This window comes from Sebastes fasciatus, chromosome 7, assembly GCF_043250625.1.
Source record: "Sebastes fasciatus isolate fSebFas1 chromosome 7, fSebFas1.pri, whole genome shotgun sequence".
Classification (NCBI taxonomy): Eukaryota; Metazoa; Chordata; class Actinopteri; order Perciformes; family Sebastidae; genus Sebastes; species Sebastes fasciatus.
This window is the reverse complement of record NC_133801.1, coordinates 17,792,999-17,818,704: the sequence shown is the minus strand read 5'-3', so window position 1 is coordinate 17,818,704 and position 25,706 is coordinate 17,792,999. Positions and strand designations below refer to the sequence as shown.

At 41.6% G+C, this 25,706-nt stretch overlaps 1 protein-coding gene across 6 annotated transcripts in view; it reads left to right on the top strand.

Annotated features, from left to right (window-relative positions):
• septin4b (septin 4b) overlaps positions 1 to 25,706 on the top strand; it is a 54,387-nt gene extending 28,681 nt beyond the window's left edge. For 3 of the 6 annotated variants that reach the window (XM_074641966.1, XM_074641969.1, XM_074641970.1), the window contains exons 2-11: positions 17,306 to 17,402; positions 17,525 to 17,611; positions 17,728 to 17,851; positions 18,026 to 18,160; positions 18,992 to 19,109; positions 19,270 to 19,371; positions 20,482 to 20,578; positions 20,835 to 20,997; positions 22,127 to 22,226; positions 23,941 to 25,706. In XM_074641966.1, the coding sequence (XP_074498067.1) occupies positions 17,393 to 17,402; positions 17,525 to 17,611; positions 17,728 to 17,851; positions 18,026 to 18,160; positions 18,992 to 19,109; positions 19,270 to 19,371; positions 20,482 to 20,578; positions 20,835 to 20,997; positions 22,127 to 22,226; positions 23,941 to 24,009 (1,005 nt within the window). In that variant the 5' untranslated portion in view covers positions 17,306 to 17,392 and the 3' untranslated portion in view covers positions 24,010 to 25,706. Of the gene's footprint in view, positions 1 to 7,240; positions 7,403 to 14,880; positions 14,908 to 15,542; positions 15,654 to 16,556; positions 16,890 to 17,305; positions 17,403 to 17,524; positions 17,612 to 17,727; positions 17,852 to 18,025; positions 18,161 to 18,991; positions 19,110 to 19,269; positions 19,372 to 20,481; positions 20,579 to 20,834; positions 20,998 to 22,126; positions 22,227 to 23,940 lie in introns of those variants that run through there. The other 3 variants (XM_074641964.1, XM_074641965.1, XM_074641967.1) reach the window with 3 other exon arrangements.

Below are 25,706 nucleotides of genomic sequence, written 5' to 3'. Positions count from 1 at the left end.
AGCCCAGATGTAACAGCCTTTATAACAGCTTTTAGCCCCAGTGTGTTGAGAGAGATATTCTGAACTGCTAACCTGCTTATTATGCTAACAGCTTCATAACTCCTCATGTGGTGTCTGGAGCATCTATCACAGGCTCTTGCAGGCTCAATTTGGGGACTGCCACTTGTCAATCAATGATGCCGTTAGGAGCTTAACAATCTTTAACGTACGAGACAAACCGCTCAGTCACCACGGAGATGATAGCCAAGGAGGGATGGCACAAAATCCAAGGCAGTTTGTCTAGATCAAACATCATGATCTTGTTTATTTGGGGAAGAAATGTTAACTATTGTATTAGAGGTGGGGGATTTCTGTATTTCAGAGGTTGTAACGGACTTAAGTATCACGCTGATATTGCTTCGTGGGTCCTCTGGTGATTCCCACCGCTACCATTTATCTCTCCAGACTTTATTCATGGAAGTCTACAGACCAAAGGATGTCTATGTGGTAGATTTCTAAAATGGTGCATTCTTTTGAAAGGTGTTGGTACTGAGGATTATACCCTCACACACTCTCACACACTACTTTCTGCTTTATAAGAATTCAACACTTTCAAATATCTGACTTGTTCTCACTTGAAGTAACACTTTTACTGCATAGTGTTGGTGATAACTATTGTGTAATGGCTGTACCAAGAGTGTACATGTACACTGACCATCTGCTTTAAGGCCTGTTGTGTGTATTCAAGCATTTGTGTGATAACATTGTGCTCTTCGCTCATATATATATTACTGTTGACCGCAGCAGTCTGAAGCCTGTTTGTGCAGCGATATGCTACCTCTTCTTTGGTCAGTATATTTCTGATATCAGAGACATATTCTCCAATAACGTGCATCGTAACACATTCCTCCTTTTGAAATTGACAATCTGAGTTATTGCAGATGTTGGGTTGAGGGTTTTCCTGTGAAAGGACATTATGAAATGAAAATGTGTTCAGTGCTGTGTGTGATCCTATATGTGCTGACTTGCAAATTGTACCATCGTCAGCCCAGCATAGTGAATCCTGTATCCTCAAATGGCAGAACGCCCTGTATAGACTATTGACCAGGACAAATGTTTTATTAAACATACCGTCTCTCAACTTTCAAAGGATAGAATTACATACAGATTACATTACCACTGTGGAACTGGCCTGTGATCCTTACATGTTGTTGATGTTTTTGACTATCTGCTGTCCTACAGATCTCTGAAATTAACAGAGATCTATTTGTCTAGCAAAACCTAACTAGATTTGACCAGAAAAACTTAATTCCAGTTAAAATGAGACCTGATAAATACCAGTTCTATCTTACAGTTGGTTTCATTTAAAAACAATGGCTATCCACACCAAGCTCAATAAACACTTGTAATCAAACACTTCCACACATCATGCCCATTTCATAACTGAGCTCTCCCTCCCTTGAATGACATTATATGATGATGTGTTAATGGAAAAGCCCTCAGGAGGCCTGTGGTGTGGAAGAACACAGTATCAAGAAATGGGAAAACAGATGGACAGGACTTGTTTTATCTATAGACACTAGAAGTCTACACACAAAACCTTTTCCATGAGGTAGCTCTTAATGGTAGCGAGCTACCATGCAAGACAGACACTGACCTAACCATCCAGAGCAATTTGGGGTTCAGTGACACTCTGACGTGTTGACAGTAGAAGCCAGGAATCGACCGCTAATCCGGCGATTAGTAAATTACACCTTCTTCCTGCGGCGTTACTTAAAAAAAGGGATTGTTCAAGGTGGTGTTTCTAGTTGCAGAGATGTATACTGGTTAGATAGATACTGGGAAACAGTTTTAAACTGCCCACACTGCTGGTTTGGGTTGCACATTAAAGGGATAGTTTGGGTGTTTTGAAGTGGGTTTGTATGAGGTACTTATCCATAGTCAGTGTATTACCTACAGTAGATGCCGTGCCCCCAGTTTGGAGAAGCAGACAGGAGTTACTGCACAGAAGCAATGTACTGCTGTGGACGGGGCGGGCAGCAAAATGTATTTTAGCCACCTAAAATAAAGGACCGCCTAAAAAAATCAGTATCAGTTTAAGTGCACGCTATATATTTAGAATATTTTCACTGCTTTATCTTGTCGTGGGACAGCTATACAGTTGATGTTTCCGACAGGGCTCTGAAGTTGTTGTCTATGCTCTTGCTAAGCAAGGTTTTTTTCAATGGAGTCTGGTGGCTTTGGCGAGAGCATAGATGGATACATGCTGATATTAATTTATTTAGGTGTGACTTTCTTTTAGATGGCTATAATACATTTTTGCTGCACAGTGGTACATTGCAATGCTTCTGTGCAGTAACTCCTGTCTGCTTCTCTAAACTGGGGGCATGCCGATCGTCATCTACTGTAGGTAATACGCTGACTATGGATAAGAAGCTCTTACAACCCCACTTCAAAACACCCAAACTGTCCCTTTAAATTGTTATTGTTACAGGGCTCAACAAAAGCACATGTTTGCATTTTAAGCCAAGCTCAAATTTGACAAAATAGGGCTAATAATGTTAATGTAGTAAAGCTGCAAGCTGTTAAACTTCACAGACTATCTCCCAGGCGTGTGTTTTGTCTGTAGTGCAAACTTATACTGTAGTTTAACTTTTTAAGTTTATTGCACATGATGTAATGAACAGTCAACCTCCAGCATTGCCTGCCCCGGGTACCGCCAACTGCTGTTTCTTAATCCACTCTTGCAAAAGTAATGAATCTGAGAATAGTTTAGCTACGTTCTATTGTTTCCACTCGATTGGCACCTTTGGCAAGACAGGAAACCTAGTCCAGACGCTGATGTAATTTCTCTTATTGAATCTGTTCAAGACACAATGCCAACACTGTTTCAGCAGATCTGTGGCTCCGACTTCAGACTTCAGTAGCATTGTGATAAGACCCAGCAGGAGCCAGAAATCACACAAGGTGATTTTGTGTTCATGTGATGTGGGAGTTACGCTGGCTGGAAGTCAGTGTTGCAGAAGCGAGGCCACACAACAACCCAGTGACTTCCTCTCACCCGGGCAAACTGAGTTCACCACCCAGCAGATGTTGGGCTTGTTTTGTCTGCGGTCGCCTTTTGTCACACAGGTGTTGGTTTTTCTTTTCTCTGTTTGGGTGCAACACACCACGCCTAACTAAATATTAATAACACCTTTCTAGACTGGAAGTCCGTTTGTTCTATGGTATCATGATTCATCTATCTTGAAGTCAGTGGAAACCAATAATAGACATAATAATTCCTGGTTCTCATTTTGAATAATGGCGGAGAATAAACAGTACAAGTCATTAAAATGTTCAGGTGTCTGCCAAAGATGGTGGAATAAAAGCATTTAGGGGAAACGGGACCCTTTGTTGTGGCCTCTATAGAGTAATTTCAGCGTCTTGTGTGTGCTTGTCTGATTTCGATAAGCTCTAAATCTGCTTGCTATTTTAAACAATTCTTTCTTAAATTAGCCAGGTTACATTACACCATCCATGCTTCTTACTAATGATGCAGTTCAGACTGTTGGAAAAGATTACAAACAGAACAGTGCAAACACCCCGAAATTGAGAATACAGTTCATAAGGGCCATAATTGCCTTATTTTCTGCTGTTTTCCCTCTGATTATTTTTGTAGCTCTCACAAGAGTAATGAGTAAAATAGAAAAAAAGGTAGCTAAAATGATCTTGAGACAGATTTTGGGCCAGCTGGAAATCACATTCTCTGCAGGCAGAGCTGGTTCATGTTGGGTCAGTGAACAAGCCACAAGTGACTGCACCTGGCATTACACGACATTTAAATCTAGCATCCCATGAACATACTGTAGATACCAGCTAGGGCCCTTCCAATCCTGTAAAGCTTTAGGTGACTGTTGATTGTATGGTGTGATTAAAATGAATTAAAACGAACAAAGGAATTCCTCGCTTTAATCTGGAAAAGCCTCTCCCTTTCTTTAAGTCGTACAGCAGAAAATGCCCCCCCCTCTCCAGAGCCACATGAGCCTTTGTTGCACCATGCCACCTTTTAACTGGGGGGAAAAAACAAAGTGGGAAAATGCTTTAGCAGCTTTCCAACAGGAATCTCTCTCTGTCAGATAAAGCGCCTTAATTGAATGGAGGAGGAAGTGTAGGAAGTGTAAGTTCAGCAGATCCAGCGTTCCTTGCTATTGTTGAACAATATTTATGTTCCTGGTGGATATCTGCTGCTTCAGAGGGCGTCAGCGTCCACTGACTGTTACTGTACTGCTGAGACGTTTCATCCACTTTCTCAGGAGAAAATGTATATCCAATTCAGTGTTTCTGCATATTTTCTGCCTATTTCCTGTTGGCCTCAAACTAGACAAGTTCTCATTCTTTCATGGATTTTCCTCTCGAGAATTCACTTGCACAAAACACGTTGCTGTAGATAAAGTCACAAGACCGCTCGTGCTTGGGGTGAAAGTTGTTGTTGAGTTCAGAGCTGGTGTGTACAGTATGTTTCTGCAATATCAACTTTTAGTGGAAACGGCATTGTGAGGATATGATATGTGTTACTGTTTAAGAAAATTCTGTTATTTAGATTTATCATTAAACATCAACATTAAAAACACTATTACATATCTGTGAGCATCTAGATCTTTACTGATTGAATGTTAAAGGCTTTCTATACGTTATCTAGAGCATTAATATAGCACCAAAAAACTATTTGCTATAAAAAGATATAGAGGAGTAATGTCTACCTGAGCAGAGAATGATGTCGCTTTCCCTCTGTGTGTGTGTGTGTGTTGTAATCCGAGCGTCTTTGTGCTTTGTTGACATAGCCGGGCCAGCCGTGCGTGCCTTTTAGTGCATGTTCGTATGTACGCTCTGCACTGCTCTCATTCAGCGGTTACAGCTGATAATGCCGTCCCAACCCATGTGGTCATCGCGGAAGCGTAGCACCCACCCTCCGGTTCCCCCTCAGGTTAACTCTCTTAGCTCTGTCAGCACTGTTGCTGTTGTTTTCACTGTTAGCGCAGTTAGCTCCGTTAGCTGCGAGCCTCCGTCTCAGCTGTCGCCATGTTGAGAGGCAATAGAAATGCTCCAAATCTCACATTTAGCCCCTTTAAGGTTGTGAATAGTAGGCCTTTTTCACAGTAGACATTTTGACATGTCACAGTTGGAGAAGCACAGGTGTAAATGACAACATTAATGATAGCTGGAATCCATTTATTAACACCTGTGCTTTTCTACTACAAAAAGTCCAATGACACATGTACATGCAATAAATACTATTCATGAAACACAAAGACTTGTATGCACATCTACAGCTGTACATCTACAGTCCAGCTGTTTTGTTTCCAGTCATGAGCAGCAGGTGGCACTGCCATCCCTTCACTTTCTGCTCCCATGGGGCACTGCAGAATCCTCTGCAATAAGTAAATGACATTTTGCGCTCCATACACAAACAACACAGACAGTCATGGTTTGTGAAGAAGATGCACTCAGTAGATCAGACTCCTCTCTGGCTGGTTGGCTGGGGTCTTTTTTTGAATACCAGCGTTTGTCGGCTGCAGATGTTGGTCCGCATGCAGTGGCTTTTATCAAGCAACTCATTCCAGCCCTGCTGTTGACAAAGAGACATTTTAATTACGGCCGTCAATGTGATTGTCACAGTGGCATAGACAGCGCTTTACTGTCATGTCTGGTGCGTCTGACCCTTGTGTGTGCAGGCCAACATACAGTATAAGTTGATGCATGTACATGAATGTGTGCGTGCAGCCTGAGATTGTATATCTAAAGCCATCCCTTGGGCACTGTCAGCCCTTTCAGACAATCCATGATAATCACCCTCATGATGAGGACCAGCCAGAGAGGATTAAAGCAGACCTGAAGTCGTCTCCCCAGACACCATCTTTCCTTACAGGAAGTAACCTCTCCTGTTAGCCTACGTTCAGCCCCTTCTCATCCACGCCAAATTCTTTACATGTGTCACATTAAGACGGGGGTTTAAGTGAGATTTGCCTACTGTGTGGTTTGTCAGACTGGCATGTCTGTTGGCCTGATACTATTTGTGTTACTCTCTGTCTACTACTTATGGTAGTTATTACTGTTGTATGAGTTGGCACACTTTGCAGTGCAAGCTATTAAGATTGGGATCACGTTACGTTTAGTTCTTCCTCCCATAGGCAGAAAATGAATTCTCAGCTGAATTGTGCCTCTGTATTTTTTCTTTCTCCCTTTCTTTCTCATGTTAAACTGAAATACTGAAGATTAGATCCCAGACACAAGCTGAGTTCTTCAAGCTAGATCTCTGTCTTTGTTGTTTAAACAGTGTCGGGTTGTGGTAAGTCAGTCACAGTCTCTTAAATGTCTCTTTTTATAAGTCATACAGTATATAGCTGAGACCCATTGAGCTTATTCACTTCTGTACTAATTTAATCACAAAATCCTAGTTCCTTAAGAATGAGTGAGTATTATAAGCGTTGCAAAGCGCAGAGATCCATCGAGATTAATGGAAAAGCTTTGTGTTCTGGCCCACTTATGTGTGTGTGTGCGCGTGCGTGCGTGAGAGAGAGAGTGTGTGTATGAGATAAAAAGATTATTTGTAGCATGTAGGCCACAAGTCACCTCCCCACCATGGACACACACGCTGATTCTTCTTGTACCACTCTGGCCCTGGCGCTGCCAGCTGGGAGGTCTGGGTTGGATGTGACGGCCATTGTAAGAAGTTATGTGCATACTGCTGTTGTGTTCCTCTGATGCTCAGACCCCATATCATTGATTTTATACCATTCTGATTTGATTCATGTTTCCCCACCTTTTTATTATTCCAGTCGTAGTTCATTTCTGTATCAGTTGAGACATAATACACTCTTCATTCATGCACACGTGTGCTAGTAATTTGTTTGTGCACTCATTTGTGCGTTGTGATCTCACATGCGGGGCTTTAAGATTGAGGGCACGACAGGCTTGTAGCAAGGCGACGAGGCAGATGTTGTCGACCTCCCTACAGAGCGTCACCTCCTCTGAAGTCAGGACGCCTCTGCAGACGCGATCCGCCGTCACTTCAGCTGCAGCTCATCTGCATATCAGCTGCAGATTGGCCCACGACACAAGAGCAGGGTGGAGCTATATATTGAAATGCTCCAGATGCAGAGTGGCAGAGATCGAAGGTGTACCTGTTTTAAAAAAGACATTTCCAGTCCAAGTGTGTGGGGGTGGGGGGAGTTGGAAAAGAAAACTGGATGCCATCTGATTGGTGAAGCAGGGAAAATAGGTGTGCTTATGTAACGTGGGGTGCCCTGAAACTAAAGAAGTGACACTCAGTCTGAGGAGCTTTCCAAAGGCCTTTTTTTTACTGGTTTCTGTCTCTTCTCTGGTGAAACTAAAGGAATACTGGTACTGAAGGGATAATATGGCAGCAAACAGTGATACAGAGGTATGTGCTCATTGCTTTCCTTCTAGCTGACCCTGCAATTAAGTGTATCTCTCTGTTTAAGGCTTTCTCTGTGTTTTTTTCTTTCGAACTGGCCAACATAGTATTTCCCCTATGCATGTACAGTACACATGTATCAGAGTATAGATTATCCACACTGGCTGGACCGTTCACATGAATGCATGTGACCAGGCTTTGTGCTCAAATATGAACATACAAGTAATGACAATTTTCTGCTAAGCTACTGAGAGGAGTGTCTGTTTCCCACATGACTGCAGAGCACAGTGGAGTTGAGCTTTTTTCTGTCCACCTCTGAGATGTCAAAGCACACGTGTATTGATCAGATGTGACAGCTTAATGCATTGAGAGTGTGGTGAGTGTCGTAGCCTCTGCTGGTGGAAGACACTGACGGGAATGCATTTGGGATGGAGATGCACGCACCGTTAGTGTACTTGCATCTTTTATCTTCCTCTGAGTTAAAGCACAGAGAAACTTCTTAATTGTGTTTTCTGTTGCACTGAATATGTGGAGTTTTGGTCACGTGGAAATTCATCAGCTCCATAACTGTGGGAGTATGTGGTGAAATGAGACTATTTCTGTCCCTCTCTCTCTCTCTCTCTGTAGTGAGCCAGCTTCACACAGAGCCCCGCTATAACTATCCAAACAGCCACAGCATTCACACAGAGCGCACATGGCTCACTTCACCACCTGCTACTGGCCTCGCCACAAGGGGAAACCTCACTGGTATTCAGCCGGTGAATTCCACGACATTCACTTTTTAAAGAGGATTAAACACTGAGCGTTGTTTCTGGTGTGAATGCCTTTGAATATCCACATTTATATTCCCGCTTCTTTGTAAGGGAGCTTAAAGGTGCTCTACACGATGTCCAGAGCATTAATATAGCAGCAAACAACGATTTGATGTGATATAGAGGAGTAATGTCTACCTGAGCAGAGAATGAAGTCACTATCCCTCTGTTTGTGTTGTGATCTGAGCTTCTCCATGCTTTGTTGACATAGCTGGGCTGTCCGCATGTGCCTTTATTGCACGTTTGTGCATGTGAGCGTGACCCACTGGCTAGCTCACGGCCGCCGCTCTGCACTGAGCTCATACGGCAGTTAAAGCTGATAACGCCTTTCTGACCGTTGGCGCTGCCCCCCTGTTGCCATGTTGAGAGCTGTGCAGAGGCAATAGAAATGGTCCCAATCTCGCATTTAGCACCTTTAGGATCCCAGTGTACAAATTGGTGACTGCAACCACCCCACTGTATGCACCATCTCCCACACTTAAGCAGCATATAGTTAAGTAAGCATCCCTGCCAACAGGGGCAAAGCCTGCCAAGACAAAATTATTTAGCATTCATTGAATAACATTACAGTAATTATTGTAGCTGGATTATAAACGATTCTGTCGACTGCATTTCCTCCCTGCTTTCATCATAGAAGGTCAATAACTACACGCTGTATAGTTTCTTTATGACATCTGGCAACTTCTTATTGCATTTCCCATGTCATACAGGGAGCATTTGAAGTGGGCTTTCCCCCCCGAGAGCTGCGTTTCATGCAACAAATCATCATCCATCAGCACTGTGGCAGCCAAACCCACTACCATGTTCCAACACTAACAAAGCAGCGAAGTCAACCACACAAACTTGTTTATATTGAATTGGGTTTCATGTCCTTCAATTGTTTCTCAGGGACTGCATGGGCTTTAGTCCCACCGTAAAATATGTCCCACATCTCTCTGACATACTCAAGAGGCAACTTATAATGGTCTCCTTGATAAGCTTTGACTAAAAACTATTTGTTTCTGTAGTTGTGCAGCAACCTGCCATTTGCCCCTCAGACTGCTTATTAAATTTCATTAAAAATATTGAATCCCTTGATACTGTACTGTATATGCAATAAACTTCTCTGATGTCAAATTGCTACTTTAGTCCCACTTTACTTAATTCACATGACAAACAGGACATTCTAGGTCTCCTCTAGAGCAGAGATCTGAGACTGGGCTCAAGATGAAGTTCAGCATGTGAGTCTGTTAAGAGGCATCAACCATGGATGTATAAAGAGAACTGGATACAGCGTTTGAGGCGGGGTCACGTTCCTTCCTATAAAAGTTGCTCAATGGTGCACGAAGCAAGAAAAGCTTCAGTAAAGAATTACCCATATCATCCGGCGATCTTCCGCATCCATTGCACCGAGGGTGAAAAGAGGAAATGTCACGCGCCATCAACGCGTCATATCTTTGGGTTACGACACGTGCAGTAAAATCTGATCTGCACTCGTCAAAATTGAGCCAATCGGAACGCACGTCGCAGCTCCAGTTACACTGCGCATGTGTTATACCCCATACCCCGAGACCCGTGTCCAAGACTCTTTCAATAGGCCTTGATCCATTGGGCCCATAGAGCAGGCGCTGTAGCGTTTCCTCCAAGCAGCTCAGTCCAGCCTCGGTTTGAGTCTCATTCACATGAACGGAGGAAGCAAACAACTCTGGATTCGGCTATAAGAGTATTTTACAACTTTTGAGACCCAATGATTTAAATATTGGCTATTCAAGAAAGTGTTCATACTGGGAAATTGATTTACCTCAAAATTGGGCCCGATGGCATCACGTGACAGACACAGAGGTTGCAATTCTGCGGTTTGGCCTCTATGTAAAATTTGCTTCAAAGCCCAGCGCTCTTCCTGGGGGCTTGGTATCAACACATGTATTGCAGGAAATGCCAAAGAGGCAGCTGCTGACAAAGAAAGATATGTTGTCATTAAGACGTAACATTCCTGTCCACATACCTTTTGTTTAATTTCCCATTATGTCTCATTTATTTGGCGCTATGTAGAAAATGTTTTAGGTTAATGTGAGGAAGTCTTTAAAGCCAGGAGGACTTCAGTTGTCTGACTGTACTGTATATGAAGGCTTATTTGTCACAAAGTAGTCCTGAAGTGTTTTTGTGTTTTTAGCTTGTCTGAGGCATTTCCAGCCATGTGTCTCGCTCCAGGGCCTCAGCTACTTTATGCCAGTCTGAACCTGAACCACCCACATAGTGCTTTCACCTGGTCTGAGGCTTTATTGCTGACAAACTCTGCATGCCATCGCTGCTGATAAAGGTTGCTCATTAGTCAGGATGAACTAACCCTCAAGAGGAACTGAAATGTCAGTTCGGCCAGTTATGGAAATTGTAATTGGTTCAGGTCTCAGCTGTGACTCGTTCCAGTGGGAGACTCTGTGTGGCCGCTTAATGAAAATGTGTGAAATGGATGTCAGAGCCCATTAGGTTTTAGTCTAGTTATAGAAGACTGTTTAAGGATGAGGGAGTGTTCTGTAAAGAAAATTGTTGTAAAAGAGGTCAGGGCCATGGAGTATCTTTTTTTGTTTGTTCTCTTTCCAAACTTTTAATTGACTAAACATGTTTTATTTTAAAAGGAATAATGACTCTGCATGCCTGGTAAGGCTTTTCTGTGTTGGTATGGCTCACCAGAGCAGGATTGATGTTGTATGGCCAGTCAATCATGGGTTTCACAAGTGTATTGATTTATCTGCTACACACACGATAGCCTGACTTTGGTTTTCTATTGGCTCTGGTCTGGAAGTGGCCGTGTTTTTTTTCAGTTTGAACAGGCTGATATATAGGAAATGCCTGCCTTTGAGATTTGTAAGAGGATGTTCGACTTTGGATGATATTAGAACGTTCAACATTTGACACGTAACTATTCTGTGATATTAGTTTTTGTCTCATTTTTGGGAGACCCTGCGAAGTCAGACTTCCACCTGCATTGTGGTGGATCTGTGGAAAACTGGAGTTCAGTGAGTGACGCAAAAGAGCAATTTAGTGGGATTAAATTCATGCAAAGGATTGAGTGCTACTGCTTCTGTGTGACAGGAGAAACTGGATAAAGTTCTGGACTAGTGGAAATGTTTGCATGTGGAAAAAAGTGTACACAGTAAAGGATCTGATGAAATCTCTCTCCTCTGTTGAACTTCTAAGATTACTGAAGCGTAATAATTCCCCCGTAGCCTTTTTCCTGAAGGAGGGATCCCTGAGCTTTTCCTACCTCACACAGCTGTATGTGCCAGGAACACCAAGTAGATCTGATTGGAAAGCATGATGTCACCGATAAAACCCTCCATAACAAACAGAGCTGTGTTCATCTCTGTTCATCTTGTGCATATGCTTTCTCGTGTGATCCATTACATCTTCTTTCTATTTTTTCCTCCAGCTGATTGTCATGATATCAAATATAGAGCTCAAGAGAAAATGTGTTTTTGGCCACCTGGGCAGGCATGTATAAAAAAAGAAATCTTCCATTAACATTGAAATTCCTTCCCTTCTTGAATGTCTTAAAGCCTTTCAGTTGTAACTGTGTTTTTTTCCAAAGACTTAAATATCAAGACTAATAACATTTTGGACTAATAACCTGGCTGGTTCAGTAGGAGAGGAAAAGGTTGCACCGTGTTCCAGTTTTGACTTTAGAGTGCTTAGTGGAAAGTGAATCTACTACTTGGCCTGCACACAGTAATGCCTCATCAGTATCAGTGTAACCAGATAGTATGTGTGGCTTAGAGGGGGAAAAAAGCTGTGACCCAGCTTAAAAGGTAGGGTCAGCATTCAGGAATGCTACTGAAGGAGAGTGGTTAAACTTAGCTGGACCGTTTTCACCATTTTTGCGTTTCGTTTTTTTTGGGCAGGCCTGAAATCATGGCTCGATGACACACTGGAGCCATCCTTAGCATAACCCCTCCCCAAACACTATAGAGAAGCAAGCCCTCCTCTTCTGGTGGACCACCATGGGACCATGGGGAAAAAGTGTTCCGTAGTTAACGATGAGAGAAAAATAATGTTTTGATCCCGTTTGAATTGTGCAATGAATCACACATATGATATTGTTTCAATTGAAAAGATAATTTTGCAAGTTAAGAAATTCACACTTTGTAGTATAAGACTGTGAAAATATGTAATTAGAAAGACTATACACACCAAAAGTCACGTAAAGCTACGATGCTTGTGTGTTTTGTACTTGGATGTACTCACACGAGCAACGAGCCTCGCTCGTTCTTTCACTTCCTGTGCGTGTTCCAGGACTGGGCTCACTGGCCAATCACAACCAAGTTAGTTAAACTTGTGCTTATGTCATAGGCTCCTCCATAGCCTACTCCGTCACTGCTGTTGTGGCTGGAAAACGGTGGAGAAATTGTTTTGAGCAGCACAACCAGGGTTGGAAATTAGCACCAGTCACCACCGAAATGCTGGTAAAATATGCAAGTGGCTGCTAGATTTGCTTCACTCCCCAGCCAAAGAAACAATGGTAATCTATGGAGCGGCTGGTAGACTTTGGAGTCCACCAGCCACAGTGGCAGGTGGACAAAAAAGTAGATTTCCAATCCTGAGCAAAACCCCCGCGAAATGCCTCGTTTCACTATCAGCATTTGATCGATTCGGTCTGATAACATTTGGAAAGCCTAGAAGAGCCGCACAATTGAATTATTTTAACCTCATTCAAGTTAGTATAGGGCTAAACCGGAAGTTAACTGCCTCGGCCGGCGGAAGTCTGTAAGATGGCCAACAAGAAGGGTCATATATACTCTACATATGTAATCAACCTTCACCTGCCATTGGGCGTAGTTTCAGAGCCTTCAACGGACAAGCCCCCAGAGTCTCAGAGCAGAGAATAATGCTTATTTTTTCACAATTTTGAAACCTAATTTTATATACTTAGCGACACATATTTGTTTTTGCTTTACCAGGACTTTAAGTTTATAATGTTCATATAAAAGATGAAGTAGGAGAAATGTTCGAGGACTAGCAAAGTATTACATCTGGTGAGGCTGTTAAACATTTATGATAACTGTGTGAGTGGTTTTATCCCAGACATTTTGTCATCATGGTGCTGTGTGTCTTGTAAAGACAAACACCCCGTAGAGTCGATAGTCGGGCTACTTTTTGGAGCAACTTGCTGCTTAAATTTGCATTTGAATGAGGAAATCTCCTTAATCCTTAATGTGGTATGTGAAGAAGTACGTTGTTATATAAATAGTTTCTAATGAATTCATTCATTAGCTTAATTAGTGAACTCATTAGCATAGCAGGTTATGTTTAATATATCATTTGTGATTATGATGGGAGCAACTCCTCCAGTGGCTCGTCTCACAGTTTGGTGGATACTCAGGTTGCACCATACAGGTTTGTTATAACTCTGCCTTTCCTGAGCCATCAATGTGTGTCTGACCCAGTCGTGGCTAATATTAGCCATGGAGAATCATAGGTCTGAATAGTGTTAATTGTCTATGTATGTTGTGTAATGTCTGATAAAGAGCTCTACTGCTACAACTTGTAAGTAGATTCAGCATTAGAGCATGTACTGGGTGTGTAGCCTGTGAATGGTGACGCGTGGCTCGTCAATGCTACTGATCAGTTCCCCGGGGGGCGCTGAGCGGCTCAATGGGGCTGAAGGTCGCTGTGTCCTCTGGGATGGAGGAGTATAAATGCTGGAGCCTCTGGCCTCTGTTTCCTGCTGCCTGCTGGAGAGGGCATGAAGAGCAGTGTACGCAGAGGCAAGAGGAAGAGGCTTTACGCGCTGGTAAAAGGTACCACAGGTGAGGCACCGCAGGAGAGGAGGTGAGGCTCTGTGTAGATGGAGGGTGGGGCTGGTTTGTGAGTTTGACTTTTCTGATCCACTTTTCTAAAGAAGGCGGCGTTTGTGTTTTAATGTGGTTCGTGTTTACACTGCAGTTGTGATTTCGGCAAGCGATTACTGATTTTGTTTAAGATCTTTCTGTCAACCAGCTCTTTTTAACACTAAAATCAAGCAAACAGTTGGATGTTGAATGATAAAGTTGTTAGCATTTCTATTCCAAAAGTTGTTAAAGCTTTTCAATCGACCATCTGTTCTATGTGGGTCACAGGATCCGCCATGTTGGACATTGATCTCTGTGCTTTGATTGTAGCACAGGAAAGCAGGTCACTGGTTTCCTAAACTGTGAAACTATCAATTTCTCCTCTGCCCTAAAGCTTTAAATCCCAGCATAATTAAAACTGTAGGCCATGGATGGAGGACATAAACCATGTAGGGGTGACATAGATGATTTTGAAGGATTACATGAGAAGCTTTTTTTTTTTTTAAATCTGGTTGAACAGTGATGAAGGGATATCACAATAACATAAAATAATCTGTCAAAATTTTGCTTCAGACTTAAAGTACATTCCAGTGGGATATTAAAGGGATTATTCAGGTGTTTTGAGGTGGGGTTGTACGGACAGGAGTACCGACACTGGAGCAAAGCAATACAGTAAAAAAGTGAAAGTAAGTAAGTAAAAAAAAGAAATCTGTTTAAGTGCACGCTACACTTAAATGACTATCGATTTTTTTTAGGTTGGCCTTTCTTTTAGGTGGCTAAAATACGTTTTTCTGCCGTCCCCGGCCAGCACACAGCACTGTATTGCTTTGCTCCGGTGTCGGTACTCCTGTCTGTTTTTCCAAGCTGGGGGCGTGCAGACCGTCATCTACTAAAAGTAATACACTGACTGTGGATAAGTACCTCATACAACCCCACTTCAAATAATCCAAACTATTTCATTTTAACTTTGCTGTTCATCAAACTTTCAATGACTCCCTGCATTATGTAACTGCAGCTGGTACAGATGATCTTATCTGCTGGCACTGACATTAGCTGGACCGGTGCATTTTTGGTGCCTGAAACACTAAATAGAGTGATATCAGAGGAACTAATAACATTAGGCAGTGCAGTAATGGCAGGTGGCCAGATTGGACCAACATTATATTGTTACACTATGGAAACAACTGCCCTCACAATGCCATTATGCATCGTTCAGTCATCTCTCTGGTTACTCCTATCTGCGCTGCAATCATACCATTTCCTGTGGTAAATGGTATGTCGTTACTTTGGCTTTATTTAATCATTTGATTTTTTTTTTTTTTTTCATCTTCCGTCTTGTCTTCATCTGTCTTGCCTGAACACATTCACTCCTTTTGTCACATCGCTCCCGGCTCCTGAACCTAATGCACCTAATTTCCTCATGGCGGACTCTCTGATACTTCCTCTCCTCACATGACCCTCCCTGTTATTCACCCTGATACACCCCTCCACATGTGTGCTCCCTTCGGGTTGGAGATTGCAGAGTGCACTGTAGCCCCAGTCGCAATGGAGGACAGTGACCATGAGGTTCACTCTTCATCAGACGAGCAGGACTCCTGCCCTGCCTCCCCTAATCACAACAGGGACCATGATGTTGAACAGGTACCAGTGACACCCCCCAAAAACTCCCTATTTAATTCCCCTTCTAGTGGCAGTCAACTGTTGAGCCTCAACAAAAAGCAATATACTGTATATGTATTTTACAGATTTTTACAGACCAAAGGTTATAGTATACTTTTACCCCTCAGCTAATGCATAGTGCATAATCATAACATGAGTGCAGAGTCACAGTATGGGCCTACAGCTGAATTTAAATGGCCTCATTGCTTTCTGAACGCCACTGCATTATTTATCTTTGTGCTCGACTAGCAGGGAGACTTTAGTTTGTGGTAACTGGAGTCCAGCAGCCTACACTTCAGCTGTGTATCCCCTTACAGGAACTTTGTTATTTTTTATTTTAGCTTTGTGACAGCTTAGTGTGGAAATCCAGAAACGTATATACCCTAATGCCTGAAATTGTCCTTGTCCTCTAATAACAACCATAAAGAAGGCTTTGTTGCCTCACATTAGCGCTGCAAAATTTATGAAGTGGTCAGGATATTTATAATCCATGATGTAGGAAAAACTCCCTCTCTGCTTCCAGGAATGAACAATTAAATGTATGCCCAAGTATTACAGCTCATTCATTATTAGTTTCATAGCAATGAAATAACGCACAAATCCACTGAGATAGATGTTTGCTATTATTATTCACCTCTAACATGATCCATCCTCTTTGATTATTGATTATAAATTGCACCTTACACGTTGCCTATGTTGCATTATTTTTCGTCAGCATAAAATATTGCGACCGTTTCTAAAAGTGTGCATTTTCCACCCTCTGGATCTCGATCCCTTCCCCTCCACATCGACACTTGACCTCTCCTCCACCCAATCTTCGCCTCCGCCCTGTATTTTGTTTCCCACCCGTTCCTCTGCACCTCTTCAACCGTGGTGTCTCTCTAGCATTCAAGCCATTCAGATGACTCCGAGGTGGAGAACATAATGCAAGACCCTCACCACCAAGGAGGGCACGGCGACCATGACCACGAGCACCACCACCACCACCATCATGGCCATGAGCCTCATGACGCAGACAGGGAAGCTGAGGGCGAAGACCGCCCCCACACCCCGTCGTATTTGCGTCCCCCCGTGGCGGGCAGGGCGCAGTCGGATTCGTTTTCAGAGCCCAGTTTACCGCAGAGCAGAAGTGTGGAGTTTGACTTGTCGTCAGTCCCCATCAGTCCCACCAGGCCCAAGAGTCCCTGGGGTCGATTTGACCCGTACGGCAATAATGAGGTAACATGAGGAGGAGAAACCCAGAGAGGATGAACGAGATCTGTGTGGTTCAGTTCTGCTAAAGGCGATGTGGTTGTTGTGTGCTGTAATGTATTGAACGATACAAAGACAGTTCATAGGATGTGACTGAGCGTGTGCCTAAAACGAATATGCTGCTTTATGTGGTTAAAAGGTTTATTTGTGCTCATTTTCCTCTGGTGGATCAGGGTGTGATTGGAGCTCTGAGATGGTAGCGATGCTTTTCACGTTTGTTGTTTATTTAGGTGTCAAACTTTTTGTGGGAAAGTTAACTTACTGTGAATGGGACAAGCACATTTTGGTTGATGCACGAGCTGAATAATTACTTTTACACAGTTATATATATGGTAATGTGTGCTTCCCTGATGTATCATTTCATCTTTCTGTGTATTTTCCAGGACCACGACAAGGAATACGTGGGTTTTGCGACGCTGCCAAACCAGGTGCACCGCAAGTCAGTGAAGAAGGGATTTGACTTCACGCTCATGGTGGCAGGTAAATCCTTGTTTGCACATTCACAGACATTTGATCTTAAGCCCACCTTTTACTTTGAAGAAGCTGCTAATCACCAAGTCTTAAACTTGGCTCTATTCGTCTTTGTTGTTCTTTGTTTGAAGGGGAGTCTGGCCTGGGAAAGTCCACGCTGGTCAACAGTCTCTTTCTCACAGATCTTTACAAAGATAGGAAGCTGCTCAATGCTGAAGGTGAGGGAGCCACAGCTTTTGTTAAACTTTTTTTCTGTTTTATTTTATAAACATTTGCCCTACAATATGTCAATTCTGATATTAAGAGCAGTGGCCTGTTTGTGTCCTCTCCCTAGAGCGAATCACACAAACAGTAGAAATCACCAAACACACAGTGGATATAGAAGAGAAAGGTGTCAAACTGAAGCTCACCATCGTCGACACCCCTGGGTTTGGGGATGCTGTTAACAACACTGAATGGTACATGTCTAACATCCTAAATGAATAACTTGAAATAGAAAGAAAATGACCAAAATGAGCAGAGCTCAGCAAGATAACCTAATTTTAGCTGTGCCGTGTTTAAAAAGTCATGTGCAGTATTTAGGCTGTTGCATTGCCTCAGAGACTGAATGTCCCTGTGTGTTTCTGCTCTAGCTGGAAGTCAGTGGCTGACTACATCGACCAGCAGTTTGAGCAGTACTTCAGGGACGAGAGTGGCCTCAACCGCAAGAACATCCAGGACAACCGCGTACACTGCTGCCTCTATTTCATCTCACCCTTTGGTCATGGGTACGGCAAATCATCAGTGCATTCTCTCTCTCTGTTATCACTCCTAATAATGGGGAATATTAACTCCTTTCTACTGCAGTATGTATGGTCTGTGCTGCTGGCATTTGCATCAGGCTAGTGACTTTACTTTCCCTAAATGACATGCATGCTCATACACAGCTTTCTTTCCCTGCACACACACACACAACCACCTGATTTGTCGTAAACATCCAGCGCACCAGTATTTACTTGTAGTGCATTCGGTCTCGTAAATTGTTAATGCAGTGGGCTCCTGCCCGGAGTTAAAACAGTTCTCAACTGCCTTCAGGTGAATTAACATCTAGTGCAGAGCTTTCACTCTAATCAATAGTTTGTGCTGATGTGGTGCTTTTTGCCGCAGTTGTGCACATGCACCGTTCCACATCACTGGGCTCATTAAAGAACAACTATGCCATCAACCTCAAGTAATGCTGCAGTGCATTTTTAAAGTCACATTGATGGAGAAACTGCTCCCTCTGTTGATGAGCTTCAGTCGTTACTCATCAGACACCAAGAGGTCACTTAGAGAGCACACCTCTGCCACTGCCTGATTGGCCAGAGACATCATCCTATTAAGTCAAATCAATGTCCTCAGGCTGCCAACGTATAATTACAGTCACGCTAAAAACAAACATGTTTATTGGTAGAAAAACACACATCTTGATTATCATGAAGATAAATGACTTGTCCCTTGATTACAACAACTGTCATTTATGGAAATCTGTTCCTATGTTTTCAAGATAACCCACTGATTTGAGGGTATATTTAGTCTCACCGTACTTACCATACATGTATGTTTCGTGTCTCTTCTAGCCTCCGGCCTTTGGATGTGGAATTTATGAAAGCTCTACATGAGAAGGTTAACATCGTCCCCATCTTGGCCAAAGCAGACACACTCACCCCTACTGAGGTCAAGAAAAAGAAAATCAAGGCAAGGCTGATCTCAGTCAATAAACTGTTCATCTATACATGTGTTTCATCCCATAAATCAATCTGTTATTACGTTGCAGAGAACTAATTTATCATGTCATTTACAGTCCAAAAATACATATTTTCACGCTGTACTTTCTTTGTCATCTGTTTCCCCGTAGATCCGAGAGGAGATCGAGCAATATGGTATCAAGATATACCAGTTCCCTGACTGTGACTCTGACGAAGATGACGACTTTAAGCAGCAGGACCTTCAGCTGAAGGTGAGAGGCAGAGCTGCCAGGTATCTTTCTCTCTGCTCTTTCTGTCCATTGTCTTTCAGTTTGGAGTTTGCAGGCTGTCAAAGTCAGCACAACACTTTGTTGACATGTGCAAAACTGGATGCTCAAATGGATCATTCAATAAACAAGAATAGACATCGCTAATAGCAAGTATAGTATGATACATTTTTATGCCTCTGTGTCGATGACAGCTGTGGCCGGAGGCATTATGTTTTAAGGTTGTCCCTCCGTCCAACCCATTCTCATGAACGTGATATCTCAGTAAGGCCTTGATCGAATTTCTTCAAATTGGGCATAAACGTCCACTTGGCCTCAAGAATGAACTGAGTAGAATTTGGTGGTCAAAGGTTACTGTGACTTCACAAAACACATTTTTGGCCATAACTTAAGATTTCACATGCTTATTATGACAATTTCACACAATTGTCTAATAAAATGTTTAATTTTATCTAATAAAATGATGAAGTGATGACATTTTGGACAGACATGGATGTTAACTGCAACTTGCCTGGTTGGTGAAGGCATACAAATGCAAGGCGGTAATTCTAGTTTTTCATTTTTAGACATTGAAGAATTAGAAGATTAGAAGAAGAATTAGAAAATGATCCACTTAATGGAGTATAGTGATGTTAAATGAATATACAGAACCTATAACACAAAACCTTGGCAGTCAGTCCACTACTGACTACACAGTCTTGATGAGTCAACAGTTTTTTTGCTCTCCTGGCATCATGAGCTGGCAGCGAGGACACAGTCAGTGTGCCAGTATATCTCTCTTTGCCTCTGTCCTTGGGAAGCCTCTGATAAGAGCACTTTGTGTGTTAACTGCGGCAGAGAAATGACAAATGGGAATAAAAGATGAAAGAATTTAAATAATGAATGGGAAGTTAATTCAGATGAGAGTAAGCAGAAATGAGAAAGAAGGGTAAGATGGCACTGAGGAGACAGATGTGGAAAGCTAAAAACATAACAATAAACACATCTGTACTGCATCACTCACTGGTCGAACCTTAACTAATCTACACCCTCTCCTGCCAGATATCTTTGAAACATCGTTTTGATTTCACAATCCTTTTCTGTTCTCCCAACAAGGAAAGCATTCCCTTTGCAGTGATTGGCAGCAACACAGTGGTGGAGGCCAAAGGGAAGAGGGTGCGAGGCCGACTCTATCCCTGGGGCATCGTGGAGGGTAAGCCCATTCTCCTACTCCATCACAAGTTAATCATTTTAGTAACAAAATGTAAAATAGCCTTTAGAGATGCTGCATACATGTTGTATTGATGTACATACAGAGAAAGTTGCTATTAACAATGATTGTGCTTGCGTGTGTGTGTTCATTAATCCTTCATTCTTTTTCCATTTTTATTCTGCATGATTCGGTATCAGCAGTTTTTGAAGAATGCTAAATATGTTGTTGAAATTGATCCTCACTCTGTGGTTTGCAGTGGAGAACTCGTCACACTGTGACTTCGTGAAGCTGAGGAACATGCTCGTTCGCACACATATGCAAGATCTGAAGGACGTGACCCGGGAGACCCACTACGAGAACTACAGGGCCCATTGCATCCAGAGCATGACCCGCATGGTTGTGAAGGAACGAAACCGCAAGTAAGCTTACATTGAAGCACGGGGACACCTTTACATACTGCAATGAAGTGTAGAAGAAATATTAGACATTTCAATAGAGAGGCAAAGTCCTTTTTCAAATATCTTTTTATCAGCCGTGAAGTGAAAGAACTTGCAAGACCATTTGCTTGTGTGAGTACATCCCAGTACAAAACACACAATAACCATAGCTTCGGCAAAAGAGATCACTTGTGCGACGTTTGGGTGTGTAGCCTTTCTCATTATGTATTTTCACAGTCTTATACTTCAACAGCTTTACAACAAACTGAGACTTTCTTGACTTGCAAAATTTTTAAATTGACAAACATCATTCATGGTTCATGATTCATGGTGCAATTCAAACGGGATCAAAAAATATTTGTCTCTCGCCGTCTCTCGTTGACTACCGTTCATGGTGGTCAACTAGAAGGGGCGGGACTTCCCCTCTCTATATCAAGAGATAAGAATTATAGAAAATATAGACATATAAAGAACAATATTTTTTAAGAGAAATCAGTTAAAAATCTTGTAAAAAACTTTTTTTTCCTTGGAGTGCTAATCCATTACTTACATTTATTTTAGATTTATATCTAAATTTAGGTAGCTTTCAGTGTATTTGATAGGTTAAGATTACTCCTGTTTTTATCCTCACAGGCGCATGTAAATTAGTTAATCTATTTCCTGATTCTTTTGTTAGTTTAAAAGTGATAAGTAAAGTGGTAATGAGATCTGTCAACAGCATTAGATAGACAGCAACTAATTACCGAGTGCCCGAGGCAGATTTAAATTACTTTATCTGTTGTGCAGATGACAGTTTTTGATGGTGATTGTGATAAGTAGACTTACAACACTGAAGATCAGCCACAGCTCTGATGTCAGTGTACGTAGTTTCCTCTCAGACATTGACGTCTCTGGGCACCATGATATTGCTATACTCTACACAGATGCACAGTATGTTTATCTGCTACCAAACATATTCCATGTTTAGTGTCTTTTACAGATCCTCAGTCAAATCCCTCATTCACTATGATTAGCCAATGACATGTCAGATCCAGACCCACCCAGCATTTTAGTCTCGCCCTCTGTGTTACAATAAATGTTGAATTTCTCTATAACGTGTACCTCTCCGCAGTAAACTAACCAGAGAGAGCGGCACAGACTTCCCCCTCCCCCCGCCGCCCGGAACGGCAGACACCGAGACGGAAAAGCTCATCCGAGAGAAAGATGAGGAGGTACGGCACGCCGAGCAACAACCGGACTCACACCACCAAAATGATCACCATTCTGAACACAACTTTGCCCACCATGAGCACGCAGAGCCTCAGCCCAACGCAGAGACACACTCAGAACACAGAGATATGTCTGATGAAGCCCTCTGAGTGTCGTTAGCTCGCAGATTTTGTTTACCCGTGAGCTTTCTGTGAAGTACATTCGGGTCATGTTTTCTGAGGTTGACAATGAGTAGCCTCAAAAACATGAATGGGTGTAATTGTACATTCAAACCCCTACTCCCCTGTCCTCGCAAGTCCTTTGAACCTTTGAAATGGGTACAGTAGGAAAAGAGCAATGTTTAATAATCCCACTTTTGAGACTGATTTTAACCCTGCGTTGGTAAAACTTGTTCCATGGCAGGTTCTACATAGACAGTGCGTTTTAAAGTTACTAATATTGTTAGAATTCAACAATAATTTCTAATACCCCAGCGAATATATTCAAGGGCTAAATAAAATTGGTATGAAATATGATATAAATTGTTTCTTTGGTTAGAAGATATATTCTTAGAGGAAATAACATTAGATGAAATATTATTCCTTTTATTTTAATTCTTTACATACAGTGTGAGGTCACTGTGATTACTTCCCAGTTAAGGTAACTAAAGATGAACTCAGCAGACTTACATAATTGTACATGGTGTTAGTTTAGATTATAATCAAATACAGCTGATGACAGATCTGTTCATGGTGAAGGAACAAACATTACCCCCACTTCCCCACTAAATATATTTATTTGATCAAATAAAGAGATCGATTCACCTCAGTTGTTTTTATTTTTTGTGTAGCCAACATTAAAATGTGGTTAAACATGACAATAGAGCTGCAACGATTAAATAATCGATTCATCTGAAACTATTTTCATTATTATTCAAGCCCAAATGCAAAACAATTAATGTTTCCAACTTCTCAAATATGATGTCACTGTGGGCTGTAGGAAACTGTGACTGGTATGTTTCCTGTTGTTGTGTAAACCCAGTGTGTAGTCGATTATTTTCATTATTGATGAATCAGACAATTAATAGAAAACGAATCGTCTGACTCATCGATTATTTTCATTTTCAATAAATCGGACAATTAGTTTTCGATTAATTGGTTACTCAAAATCGTTTTTAATAATCCGTGACACTGTACTGTCTCACAATGTGTTGGGAAAGTGGAAAAAGGGAAATGTTTTGCCGTTGGCTGCTATATTTAACACATACAGTACTACAAAAAAGCACAATCACAACACTGCATGTGTTTGTTGCTCCGACAGTATAGCTGAATTCCAACAATTGATAAATCTGAAAGCAAATATTTGAGTTTAAGTCTTTTGATTCCCCTAAAACCAAATAACTCAACATGATTAATTGATTAACCACATATGTTGCCATAATATTGAATACATTGTAATGTGGGTGAAGAGGCAGGTGGAGGAGCAGCCAGGGGTTCCCTGCAGTTGTTCAGCTCAGGTCACGTGATCTAAAATGAACAGTCTGACCTCCAAAGTTATTATTGATTTGGTGTGTGTGCAGTAATGAGTAAATAATTAGTCTGTATAAAAAGCTGCACCGCCTGTTAACATCCCCAGATTTTACACCATCATACATTACACATAACAGTAGATGTGTAAACTTGTGGATGTGTCAAATCAAACCGTGGCACTAACACTTTTTCTCCTCTCTTTTAACAGTTGCGGCGGATGCAGGAGATGCTGCAGAGGATCCAGGATCAAATGCACACTCAGAAAGAAGGCTATTAACACAGGACAGCCCCGTGTACATGTCTGTCTGTAACTGGGATAAAAAATAAACCTTTATTCCTCTCTAGAACATTGACATCCCTATGTGTCCACCCAACCACCACTCAACCTCATCAACAGCACGTTACACTTGGATCAGGGACCTGCGAGGAGGTGGTAAGATGTTCTGACATTTGCAGCCTCCCTTTATCCTCTCTGACATTAAGACACCACTGCTGCAAAACACTTCACCCTCCACTCTTCTGTTTTCTGTTCTGTAGACTTTAAAATAATTAAAAAACAGGTTTGTTGTTTGTTTGAATAAACTTTAATGGTAAGGAAGGAGGAATAGCAGCTTGTGTTGCGATCTGATATCTGAACTTTATTTAGCCACATGATCACAGGGTTGTTTTATTTTATTTTATACATGAGATCTGATATGAGGTTTACATGTGGTGACCAGCTCTTTTTAATTTTTTTAAAGCACACTTTTCTGGTGTTTATTTTTATTATCTCTAAAGGTCAACATGCATACTGTAATAATTTAATTTTCTATATTACTCATAAACATTTGTTCTACTGTTTTTTCATCTTTTATGTGTTCCTGGTTTTATTTAAACTACACTTATGTATGGATGGTTGTTTTATGTATATTTCTCTTCAGCCGAGGTACCTGCTGGTTAATTTGGTTTAATCTTAATGCTAGGATTGTTTAGATTCCTTTAAATTTAATTTTGATCAGTTCTGCATGTTTTTCACAGTTGCCACCTCTGCTGCCTGACAGCACGGATGTTAGTGGCTCCGCTCAATGCTGGCCAGTCTTAACTCACTGCAATGCTTACTGACATATCAACATTTAGAATAGTCCAACTTTTACATGACAAAGGAGTCTATTATTATTATTTGCAGAATTCCCCCAAAACAGAGTTGTTTCAAAGTCAGTTCATCTCATGACAAAACCACCAACAGTTCACAATGTGAGAGCTGATGATACCTGTTAGTTGTTAGAGATGATTAGGACTTTGATAAGACGAGACCTGCTGATTTGCATGAGGTGACTGTCCAAGGCAAGGGTCGCATCAAAGGCCATGCAGCGTATTTATTTTTGCATGTGTTGTGTGAAGGTTTCTCAAATTGCAGATCAATTTAGTGATCATACGGTTATTTATGGGCAATGAAAAAATGTAGCTACTTGTTGGGGAAAATATATTGAGAGGAGGTGGATTTTTTTATTATTTTATTTTGGTTGGTTATGTCCTTAATTCAAACTCAAATGTTGGATGTGTGCTAACTTTAACGTTTATCTCGTAACCAAAGCCAAACTTAATTGTCCTAAATTTTTGATTTTCCTTTTCAAAGTGTGAATTTTGTTTTGTATTTGACAAGCCAAGCGTAATGAACAAAATTTATCGGATGAACTTGATTCTCTGTTGTTCCAAGGACAAACTTTTTTTTGGAAATTTGATGACTCTGCCATGTTGTCTGACCTTTGTTATGTAAAAAACAAAAAGAAAAAAGACATTCCTCGAGCTTCTGTCCCTGAGTCAGGTATTACTTTTGTTTCTGAATTTGTTTTATATTAAATTTGTCTTTTGTTATTCTACTTTTTGGAGTATATTTATGTAATAAATTTATAAATGAAATGCGGATGGAGAAGACAATATGTACAAATTCTAATATTGTAATAAAATATGAATATAATTTCATTTTCTCCATCA